A 12,424-nucleotide genomic window follows, 5' to 3' on the forward strand; every position below is an offset into this window, starting at 1 on the left:
ATTAGCTAGATGTTTAATGCTGTGTATCTAACCTAACCTATTCCTGGAACAGAGGCTGGAAATTATCTTTCTCCCCTCTCTTGTCCTGAGGTACCATTTCTCTCTGCAGTACGAATCCATGGGAGCTGACAGCTCTACAGTACCCCATTCTGAAGTAATTCTTCATTGCATGAGTGTAGAAAGGGAAGTTTCCAAGTGCCAGAAAGTTATTAAACTAAATGAAACGACACAGCTGAACCTGAACAAAAGCAAAATACTGCAGATGCTGGAAATCTGAAATAAAATCAGAAAATGCTGGAAATACTCAGCAGGTCTGGCAGCATCTGTGGACAGAGAAACAGTTAAAATTTCTGTTTTTATTACAGCCAAGCCTGACTTTAGTCTCACCGGACATCTTTGAAGAAGTAACATGTGCTGTGGATAAAGGGGGTGGATGTACTGTACTTAGATTTCCAGAAGGTATTTGATAAGGTGCAATATCAAGAATAGCTAAGGTCAAGCCTTTATTCATTAGAGTTTAGAACAATGAGGGGTGATCTTATTGAAATGTACAAGATTGAGGGGGCTTGACAGGATAGATGTTGAGACAATGTTTCCACTGGTGGGGGAATCTCAAACCAGGGGACATAGTTACAGAATAAGAGGACACTCATTTAAAACTGAGATGCAAAGGAATTTCATCTCTCAGATGGTAGTGAATGTCTGGAATTCTCTACCCCAGAAGGTTGTGGAGGCTAGATCACTGAAAATATTTAAAGAGGTAGATAGATTTTTGAAATATCGAGGAGTTGAGGGTTATGAGGAGCTGGCACGAAAGAGGAGTTGAAGCCTAGAGCAGATCAGCCATGATCTTATTGAATGGCGGGGCAGACTTAAGAGGCTGAATGGCCTACTCCTATTTCTTATGTTCAAGGGCTATTGCAGAAAATAAAAGCTTATGGTGTAGGGGGTAACTTATTGGATGGATTGGTATAAATGGGTCTTTTTCTGGTTGGCAAGATGTAAGGAGTAGTGTGCCACAGGGATCAGTGCTAGGACCTCAACTTTTAACAATTTATCTAAATGACTTGGCTGAAGGGACTGAAGGTGCGGTTGCTAAATTTGCTGATGATGCAAAGGTAGGAAAGTAAGTTCTGAGGAGGATATAAGGAGGCTACAAAGGCATATAGATAGGTTAAGTGAGTGGACAAAGATCTGGCAAATGGAGTATAATGTGCTTAAATGTGAAATTGTCCAATTTGGCAGGAAGAATAAAAAAAGAAGTGTATTATCTAGATGGTGAGAGATTGCAGAGCTCTGAGATGCAGAAGAATCTGGATGTCCTAGTGCATGAATCACAAAAGGTTAGTATGCAGGTACAGTAAGTAATTAGGAAAGCTAATAGAATGTTATCATTTAATATTAGGGGAATTGAACACAAAAGGAGAGAGGTTATGCTTCAGTTATACAGGGCATAAGTGAGACCACATCTGGAGTACTATGTACAGTATTGATCTTGTTATTTATCTGTTGGAAGCAGTTCAGAGAAGGTTTACTAGACTAATACCTGGGGTGGGTAGGTTGTCTTATGAGGAAAGTTAGACAGGCTAGGCTTGTAGCTGCTGGAGTATAGGATAGTAAGAGGCGACTTGATTGAAACATAAGATCCTGAGGGTCTTGACAGGGTGGATGTAGAAAGGATATTTCCTCTTGTGGGGGAAATGTAGAACTCGGAGTCACTGTTTCAAAATAAGGGGTCACCCATTTAAGACAGAGATGAGGATAATTTTTTTCTGAGGGTTGGGAATCTTCCAAACTCTTCCTCAAATGGCAGTGGAAGCAGAGTCTTTGAATATTTGTAAGGCAGAGCTAGGTAGATTTTTGATTAACAAGGGGGTAGGTGGGAATGTGAAGTTGAGGTTATAATCAGATCTTATTGAATGGCAAAGCAGGCTAGAGAGGCCAAGTGGCCTAACCCTGCTCTTATTTTGTATGCTCACATAAACCATCAGATAACAAATCAGGCCCAGGAAGTCTGTCTAGATTTTTTCTGCTCTCTCCTCTTCCCATCGCTCCCAGTGCCATGACAGGGTTCCTTTGTCCTCATTTTCCGCCACACCAGCCTCTGTATTCAACAGGTCATTCTCCACCATTTCTGCCACTTCCAACATGATGCCACCACCAAACACATCTTTCCCTGCCCTCCCCTTTCAGCATTCCAAAGGAACTGTTGCCTCTGCAATTGGTTGATTCACTCCTCCATCATCTCCAACATACCTGCCCCCTTGCAAGACATTTTTCATGCCAGTGCAGGAGGTGCACTTTTATCTCCTCTCTCCTCACTGTCCAAGGCCCCAAATGTGCCTTCCAGGTGAAACAGTGATTTACATGCACTTCTTTCAATTTAATATACCATGTTCACTGCTCAAATTGTAGCCTGTTCTACACTGGGGAGACTAAACACAGATTGGGTGACTGCTTTGCAGAACACCTCTGTTCAGTTTGCAAGCATGACCCCAAGCTTCCAGTGGCCTGCCATTTTAATCCTCCACCTTGCTCTCACACTGACATGTCTGTCTTCAGCCTGCTGCACTGTTCTAATGAAGCTCAATGTAAGCTCAAGGAACAGCACCACAACTTTTGGAACTTTACAACCTTCCTAACTCAATATTGAGTTCAACCATGTGTTAAGGGTAGAAAACCAGGAGTATATACCATCAAAACATGATAATGCACTAACCGTTCTGATCAAGAAGCATGGCGGGGAAAAAAAAATCCACTGCATTCCAGATCAGAATGTCCTTTTAGATAATACCCTTTCAGTTCAAAGAACCCTCTCTATATTGAGCTTAGGAAAATGTTTGAATATTTTCCCCATATGCTTCAATTCAGCCATTGTTTTAAATGTCATTTAACATTATTGTGGGCCAGCGTGAATTTCTTACACTATACACAGGGGTTTTTTGACTTTGGATTTTGGGTACTGGGAACAAGTTAGCTTTCTTTCCATGATATACATTTGCAGGCCAAGGGTTATGCTGATGGAGTGTGGTCACATTTTGCTGAAAGCTCATGCTTAGGAAGGTACTTTAACCTAATCCTGGATCCCAGAATTTTATGGTTATACCATATAGTAGATCCCACATCACAGATAAAGGAAAGAAAAAGTACTTTTTGTTGTAATGTGCAACAATTTCTGATTAAACTCGAGCTTCATTCAGATTAGGAACTTAACAGAATTACCTCACTTATCCAAATGCACTTTGCTCTGGAAAGAAAGTAAAACAAGACACTTGCTATGTAAAGATATGCAAATCAGTGTAGAATTTAATTAAGCACTTTTATGGAAAATGAGTCACCAGAAACGCGACTCAAAAAATCCTGTTCTCACGCATTGCATATTCACAAGTGACAGGTACAAAGAGAAAAAAAACAGTAATATCACAAAATTAGGAACGCACTTTAGAACTGGGAAATTTTCAATACAGGTCAGTGAAACATAGTACAAAAGTCTGCAATAAGTTGTATTTGAATGAATGTCTGTACATCCAGGACAAAGCAGCAGTGCAGTACAGAGAAAAAAAGATTAAATAGCAAAGAGCTATAGATTATTACAAAATATATAATTCTGTCCTGCTGCAGTTCCAAGTTCAGATTCCCTTCATAACCATTGTATAAAATTCAAGTAATGAACTGTGTACAGTTATGCAACTAATCCGCTTCACTGGATCAAACCTGCATCTCGATCCTCCATCTACATTCAGAAAAGTACAGCCAAGCCTTCACCTGAGAGGATTCAAAGGCTTTGCTGTTAAAATGAGTGATGTCACAAGACGTAGGGAATTCTCTCCTGTTTTGTACCTTTAATCTTGCATATCCTTTCTCAACAAGTAAACAAGTCATCTGCCATAGAAAAACAGGTTATCACCATCATTCCCAATAGCCAGTCTTAAGGTAGCTTGCGAGCAGCAGACAGTTTAAAATTTAATATTGTGACCCCCATTCCCCAAAATTTCCCTTAGTGACTAAAGCAAACAAATGTGTGTACAGTTTTAGTTTGTCCTGTGGATCTCCTTCATTTGAAAGCCATTCTCCCAACTGTTGAAAGAGTGGAATGCACATGCTCAGTACACGCCTCTTCACCTGTAGGCTGATGTTGGACTCACACAGCAGACTGGTCCCAGGTCTGGTCAACATAAACAGATGGTGTTAATACCATTCACTATTTAGACAAGTAACACAGAACGGGGGTTAATGAGGGCATTTCTAAATACTGAATTCTAAATCACAATTAATTATGTGGAATATACCTTGGTAACTGGGGCCCTCGAGGATCCTGAAGGTAAACGGATGCCACCTCCCCTGTTTTCATCCAACATCCTTCCTGGTGACCTCTCCCTGCTGGGGTCCAAAAGTCTGCCTGGAGATTTCTCCCTCTCCAAGCCCCTCCGTGGTGACTTGTCCCTTCTCACTTCCTGTCTACCTTCTCTGTACCTGACAGATCTGTTCAAATCCTGAGGTGAATTTTCTCTTGGGCAAGGTGCCAACTTCTTTGACATATGCTCGTTGTAGGAGGGAAGGCCCCGCTTGTTAGGACTGCTGCTGGTCACACAAAGGGAGAAAAGAGCTCTGGTCAGGAATCAAAAATTCCAAGTTTCAACAACATGAAAGCCAATGCATTATCATAGACATCAGTAGGTTCAGGCTTTCAGACTGATTCAATGATTAGTGAAGGAAATATAAGACGATTAGGTCCCCAAGCAAACTGCCTCAATTCATGCACAAAAATAATTGATAACCAGTAGAAAAAAAGCGGCTGTTCTAGACAGAACTCATAATTAATCTCTGAGCAAGTTGTTTTGTACCAGATGATCAGTCCTGCTGGCAACACCACAATTTTCAGGAGTTATGGTTGACGGGAAGGAAAAAAAGTAACAAGACAACACGTTTATAAGCTTGATATAAGTTAGTGAGATATTAACGTTTACACATATGTCAGCCTTTTAAATACACAAATGGTGAAAGAGTAGCCAAGGGAGGGGCAAGGCCGATTAGGGGCCAAAAAGGAGGTTCTTCTTGCGGAGTCAGAAGACATGGCTGAGGTTCAAAATCAGTGCTTTGTACCTGGTAGCGCTAGCGAGAAAGATACTGCCGATGTAGCAGTGACGGGTGGGGAGGCTGTAATAATATTGATAGGATAAAAAATTGATCAGGAGGAGGTATTGCAGTCATCAAAGTAGAAAAGTCCCGCAGTCTGAATGGGATGTGTGCTAAGTTGAGGAAACAAGTGGAAATTAAGGAAGGCTGGGCCACAATCTTCAAGCCTCCTTGGGAGCGATGCCAGAGAACTGGAAGATTGCAAATGTATTTAAAATTAAAAAAAGGGATAAATCCAGCAACGACAGCCAGTCTAAAGTCAGTGGTGGGGGAATTTTCCAAGGCCATTAGAGGTGGGATCAGAGGTGGGGGTGTTGGGAAAATTTGAAAAAGTTCTGGTGAACAGGTATCCCAACATGTTCCTATCTCCTCCCACTTTTCCCAGCGTCAGGAGGCGTGTGCAGGTCAGTGGCAGTGGCAGAAATCCAACTTATGGACAATAAAGCAGACAATTTTGGAAGGCCAAGAGATTTTGCTGATGGCTCACTGGACCCCACTGTTTCTGCAGCTCGTAGTGAAGTGAGAGCTGAGTGGGATGTCGGAGCATCACAAGATTCATATGCAGTGATCGCTTTAAAGGGCAAAATTGGAAATCCTCAGGACATCCTGCATGTAAATACTTACTATTGTTTGCATGTCACCTACAGACAGGCCCACTGGATAGTACAGGGCATGTGGATTTGGCTGCCGGACCCATCAGCAATAAGGCATCTTCATCTTGTGCCACCCTCTCCTGCTCTATTTACCTCAGCAGCACACAACACTCTGAATCTGCCATCTGCCTGTCATTTTGGGCACACTGCATTCTCAGGCCACCCGCCATCCCTAATTGGATCACTCCCAGAGGCACTACTTAATTGGCCTCCTCCAGAAAGATCGCACCCAAAGTCCCGGCATGCGTATATCCAGGTACATTAGCCGGAAATTAATTTGACATCAGGATTGTGACTCAAAAGGGAAAAATTCAGCTCTTTGAGACAATAATCTGGGACAAAATTAATTGGCATTTGGAAAAGTACGAGCCAATAAATGAAAGTCAGCACAGATTTGCTAAAGAAATTGTATTGGATTAACTTGATTACACTTTTCAATGAAGTAACAGAAAGAATTGATAAGGATAGTGTGGTTGATGTTGTGCATATGGACTTTTAAAAGACAAAATCCCACATAATCAACTTATTCACAAAATTAAAGCCCACTCGACTAAAGGGACAGTGGCAACATGGATACAAAATTGGCAATGGGACAAAAAGCAGAGAATAGTGCTGAATGGCTGTTTGTCAGGCTGGATGGAGGTATACAGGATTGTTCCCCAGGGGTTGGTATTATGACCACTGATCTTTTTGATATATATTAATAACATGGACTTGGAGAAACAGACATAATTTCAAGTTTGCAGATGATATGAAACTCAGAAATGTAGTAAATAATGGGGAGGACTGTAACAGACTTTAGGAGAACTTAGACTGGTCAAGTGGACTGATACATGGCAGATGAAATTTAACCCAGAGAAGTGTGAAGTGATAAATTTTGGTAGAAAGAATGAGGAGAGGCAATACGAGCTAAATGGTACAATTTTAAAGAGAATGCAGGAATAGATACACCTGGGCCAGGATTTTCCAGTGGTCAGGCAGGCTCAGCAGGGGCAAGCAGGAGCAGTCCAGAAGCTGACAACCCACCCATGATCGGGCCATGACCGCGATTTCACACTGGCTGGCCAATTAACAGCCTGCCAGTGTGAATCGCCCGCTGCAGCGCTGCCAGTGGAGGGGAGTGGGCAGGAGGAAAGCATAGAAGCTTCCCGAGGTACAGAGCTGCCTCAGGGAGCTGAAGATTATTTTGTATTTAAAAAAAATATTAAAAATAATGAAAACATGTCCCCCTCATATGACTCTGTCACATGAGCAGGGACATGTTAAATATGAGTGTTAAATGGTTTTATGTTTTTTTTTAAACTCACTGGTCAAAACCTCATCCTGCCCCTGGATGAGGTTAAAGGCTGCTTGGCCTTTTAGCCCGCCTGCCAACAAACGGTTGGATGGGCAGTGAAAACTTCTAGTCAATTAGTTGATTAAGGGCCTTAATAGGCCGCTTAATTGTCAGCAGGTGCGCTGCTGACTCCCGTGCGCACCCGCCAACCGAAACATTGTGCGAAAGCGCGATGATGTCAGGACGCTCGCCCAATGTCAGCACACGTCGTTTTACACACTCGCCCAACCCGACGAGAGAAAAATTCTGCCCCTGGGATTGTATATAAACAAATCTTCGAAGGTGGCAGCACAAGTTGAAAAGTTTTTTAAAAATACACATGGGATCCTTGGTTTTATTACTGGAGGAATAGAGTACAAAGGCAAGGAAGTTATACTAAAGCTTTATAAAAGTGCTGGAACATTGTGTTCAATTCAAGTGACACAATTCACTTTATGAGGATGTCAGTAACTTGGAGGGGTGAAGAGATTTACCAGAATGGTAGGAGGATTGAGGAACTTTGGTAATCAGGAAAAAATGGAGAATATAGGGTTGTCCTCCATATAGCAGAGAAGCTGATAGAGGTATTAAAAAATAATGAATGGTTTTGAGAAGAGTAAATTAGGAAAAACAATTTCCAGCAGAACGGTCAGTAATCAGGGGACATAGATTTTAGGTGATCAGTAAAAGAACCAGAAACGTCATAAGGAGACTTTTTATACCGTGAATTGTTATATTTGGAATGTACTTCCTGAGAAAGTAGTGGAAGAATGCTTAACAGCAACATTCAAAAGAGAATTAGATAAATAATTGAAGAGAAAAATGATTAGGGCTATGGGGTAAGGGTGGGTGTGTAGAAATAATTGGATAGCTTTTCCAAAGAGCCAGTACAGGTACAATGAACCGAATGGCTACCTTCTATGTTATATTATTTTATGATTAGGCTTCATTTTAATTTAGTTCCTGAAAAGTGCACACACTGCTGCTCATCCAAGCAGTATCCATTTCAAATTGTACTAGCTTAATACTGCTTTTCTGGAGTCAGGCTATTTGTTCAGCAAAAAGGTCCCAGGAATAGAAGGAAGCAAGGTGACCAGTTTTTGACAGGTAAAAATTGCTATCACTGCAACAAATAATATTAAACTGTTCACTTTTTGTGGCGTCTTCCTTATGCTTTGAATGAAGCTCAGCTTTTCCTCCTTTTTCCAGTTCCAAAACTAGGCAGGAGCAGGGAAGAGGTTGACTGGAGTGGGATGTTAACTTAAGAAAAAATTAATTTGCACTTATTTAGCACATTAATATATCTTCAGGAAGCACTTTACAACCATAGGATTACTTTTGGAGCTTAGTCACTGTTGTTTTGTAGGTAAATGCAGCAGCCAATTTCCACTCACCAAGGCAAAAGCAGCAGTGAAATGAACAACCAGTTAATATGTTATTGCTGGTGTTTGTTGAAGAACAAATGTTGGTCAAAACCCCTGCTCCTCTAATGGAAGTTTTGTTTCAAAATTCGCCTGAGTCTTAGTATTTTAACTCATCCAAAAGGCAATCCCACTAAGCCCAGGTCCTGTTTAGTTTTGCTCTTGGAAAAAGGTGATAGTCATAGAATAAGGAAGACTTTACAGAAAAATGAATCAACAATTACTTGCTGTTGGAATAACGTTGAAAATGGAGCAAGCCTTTGGTTTAGTGGCAGCATTTCTGCCTTGAAGTTAGAGGTTCAGGAGTTGGACCCTGCTCCAATTAGCCCTGATGAATGGAGACAGGAGCTCCAGCTCTGAATTCTGCATTTGCATTCAGTTGGGGTGGTTGTGGGCATCCCCTACCCTCAACATATAGGTTGTGTGAACCCATAAAACCTCCCGCAGACGAACAATCCTATCAGCCTAGCGCTTGCTTGAGTAATGTTAATAGCATTCATCAGACTGTTAATCAGTCTGCAAATCCTTCCGCAACATTACGTTTTTTAATTTGGAAACAGTGTTGTTACAAAAACAGTCCCTTCCTAGGATCTATGTTCTGATGTTTGCTTTATTGCTTATAAGGTTATCGAATACTTTATTAAAAAAGAACTTAATATAGCGTCTTTCACTTCCTCAGATCATCCCAACATAAGCCAATTAATTGCTGCAAAGTGCAATCAATTTTGTTTCGTAAGTAGGCATTATGTCCAGTTTTCCCACAGCCAGGTCCCACAAGTATGTTTTGGTGCTGTTGATTGAGGAATGAATGTTGACCAGGACACTACGAGAACTTACTGTTTTTCTTGGAATAGTGCCATGGGATCTTTTACATCCATTTGAACAGACAGGGCTTCATTTTAACATCTCATCTGAAAGACCGCACCTCTGCCAATTAGCACTGCTCAGTGCTGCACTACAATGTTGCCCTGGATTGTGCTGAAGTCCTGGAGCAAGGCTTGAACCCACAACCTTCTGATTCAGATGATGGACAGAATACCTTGTCTTGTGATGCAGAGGCAGGCCTTGTGGCACTCCAATGAGGACAAGATTGGCATGCAGAGAGAAAGCTTCAAAAGCATCAAAAAGTTCCTACTGTTCAGTCGCGAAACTAACTGAAACATTATGGAGTAAACATTCAACGCTACAAATACTTCCAAAGACAGGAGATTCAACATGGACGTGCACGAGATGATCGGAGACAGCGCAGGACAATTGAAGGCACACACATGACAGGTGCATGTTTTGACACAAACAAGCAGTTATTATCTGCTCACTCACGTCAGGTTTGCTGTTGGTGGAACAGGGTCCATGTTGTGGGAAGGAGACCTAAAAAAAGAGAATATGCACTGCACATACCTCAGTTACTGCTGCAATCAATAGATGGAGAACATGCTTTGTACATTTTTATAGTAATTGGTGGACCCTTTTAAAATTTTTGACCCAGGTACTAACTACACAGCTTGAGGCAGAATGGGTACATTTATAAGTACAGACAGCAGGAAAAGTAATAATCCCGACAAGTGAACCATAAATCAGGAGACATTAACTCTTGAGGCCGGAAGCACCTATTCTATTTCTATAGTTTGCATTTTTTTCTTTCGTTTACCAGAGAGATTCTAAAACAAATCGTTGCGATACTTTGGGTTGCAAACTGGTCAACTGCTGCTGGCAATCCAGCCATTGATTATCCAGTAAGAATATACTTGGCAGGTTTCCCTATTCTTTTTTAAATAGGTTAAGATATCATGGAAGCTCAGCTGCCAGGCAAAACCAAAATCTGAACTCGGGCACACTGGTTTAGAAACTACGAGTTGGCTAAATTTCCAACGATAAATATATTTCTGTGCAACTCGCAAAATGTGCACAGCTTTATACCAATAACATTTTTCTTACTTCTGGACTCGACTATTCCAACAGACTCCCACATTCTATGAAAATTTGAAGTCATCCAAAACCCTGCTGCCCACGTCCTCACTTGTACCAAGTCCCATTCACCCATCACCCTTGTGCTCGCTGACCTACATTGGCTCCAAATTATACAACATCTCGATTTTAAAATTCTCATCCTGGTTTCCAAATCCCTCTATGGCTTCGCCCCTCTATCTCTGTAATCTCCTCCAACCTCACAACCTTCTGAGATATCTATGCTCCTCTACTTCCAGCCTCTTCAGCATCCCCAATTTTAATCACGTTACTGGACGTCCCTTCAGCTGTCGAGGCTTTAAACTCTGGAATTGACTCTCTAAACCTCTTCCATCTCTCTGTCTTTCTTTCCCTCTTTATGACGCTCCGTAAAACCTAGTTTTTTGACCTACCTTTTGGTCATCTTCCCCCATATTGCCTTAGTGGCTCAGTGTCAAAATTTGCTTTATAAAGCTCCTATGAAGAGCCTTGGGACTTTTTATTACATTAACAGTACTATATAAATATCAGCTGTTGTGATTGTTGAAGGAATCCTTTTTATTTATATATTTAATGTCATTTCTATATAACCAGCCTAAGGTTGGAATAATTATTTTTATTTTGGTGCATCACAATTACACAATACCAGAGCGACCTGGCAGGAAGTCTCAAAAAAAGCAGCATCGGTCTTTGATATCGCAATTTAAAAAAATTTTCTCGATTCTCTCACTCCCTTTTATTTTCATTTCTTACTGTTCAAATTATCTTTCCTTGGATATTTTGGAACCTGGCAGTTGTGTTTTGTTACACTGCTGTAGCACATACTGGCTACCACAGAGTGGCGCTTGTGCCCAGACTAGGTCAAACTCCCCAGAGGATTGAGAAGCAGTTACACCATGGAACTTCTCAACAGCCAGAGCAGCAGGTATTTGTTATACTTACCACAACACTGATCCTTGGGCAACATGTAGCGCTCCTCTGCTCTGGGTGGGTAGGCATTTTGCTGGATCAAACTGCTCAGTTCTGATCTTGCACAGTTTGCCGTGATAATCAGGCCAGCAAAGTCCTCGTGAAATGTGCTGGAGTCAGCTGTCATTTCACCAGAGCAGCCTCTATGGGATAGATGCACCAAGCATCCTCACTATGCAAGTGATAGAAAAACAGAAAAAATGCTGGAAACACACCAGGTCTGTTTACCTCTGTAAAGATTAACGCCAGGCTAATATTCTACAGCTTTTATCAGAACACATTAGCTCACCTTTTACAATGTTAGGAAAGAAACTAAATATTTAAAGTCATAAATTATTGCAGACAGTTGAATTAATGGTTATTTTCTTAAGTATTTGGGAGGAAAATACCAGTTGGCTGACTAAATGTTATGAAACACCTATCACTGAATTTGTTTTTAATTAATCAGGAGGAATGTTTGTTAAATGGAGTGAAGATTAACAAATCCCCAGTACCAGAAGGATCCAAGGGTACTGAGGACAAAGGAGAAGATTTGTGGGGCACTGCAACATCTCTGCAGAACCTCGCCAGTATTTGTGAAAACTAAGAGGGGTTTCAGTTTATAAGGTGATGACAGGAATAAATTATGTTTGTTTGGACTGAATAGTTCAGCAAGAATCAAGGATCACAATCTCAGGTTATGCAAGGTTAGAAGTCTGGAGGTGTTTCTTTCCTGGAGAAGTGACACAGATGTGCTGAATTCCTTAAAGTAGAAGTTGAGCCTGTATCTAACTGGAGCGGTGATCACCTCATATAAGAGGTAGGAATTGTAAGACATTAATCATAGCTAGAGCACTCTCGGAGTACTTGATCACCTGCAGGAATATTCCTGATTATTTTCTCAGATTGGCCTAGGTTTTTAACCTGTTTCTTCATCTTTCCCAGGAGATTACACGACTTTCAGGTGAGGTGGGGAAAGTATAGATTGTGTTGCATAAAGGAATCAC

At 41.2% G+C, this 12,424-nt stretch overlaps 1 protein-coding gene across 1 annotated transcript in view; it reads right to left on the bottom strand.

Moving 5' to 3' along the window:
• Window positions 1-3,288: 3,288 nt before the first annotated feature.
• Window positions 3,289-12,424, bottom strand: part of cita (citron rho-interacting serine/threonine kinase a) — a 225,547-nt gene continuing 216,411 nt past the window's right edge. Inside the window, exons 47-48 of the mRNA XM_041203457.1 lie at window positions 4,290-4,581; window positions 3,289-4,165 (exon numbers count right to left, since the gene is read on the bottom strand). Coding sequence (XP_041059391.1) covers window positions 4,142-4,165; window positions 4,290-4,581 — 316 coding nt within the window. The 3' untranslated portion in view covers window positions 3,289-4,141. The remainder of the gene's footprint in view (window positions 4,166-4,289; window positions 4,582-12,424) is intronic.

This window comes from Carcharodon carcharias, chromosome 13 (assembly GCF_017639515.1).
Source record: "Carcharodon carcharias isolate sCarCar2 chromosome 13, sCarCar2.pri, whole genome shotgun sequence".
NCBI classification, from domain to species: Eukaryota; Metazoa; Chordata; class Chondrichthyes; order Lamniformes; family Lamnidae; genus Carcharodon; species Carcharodon carcharias.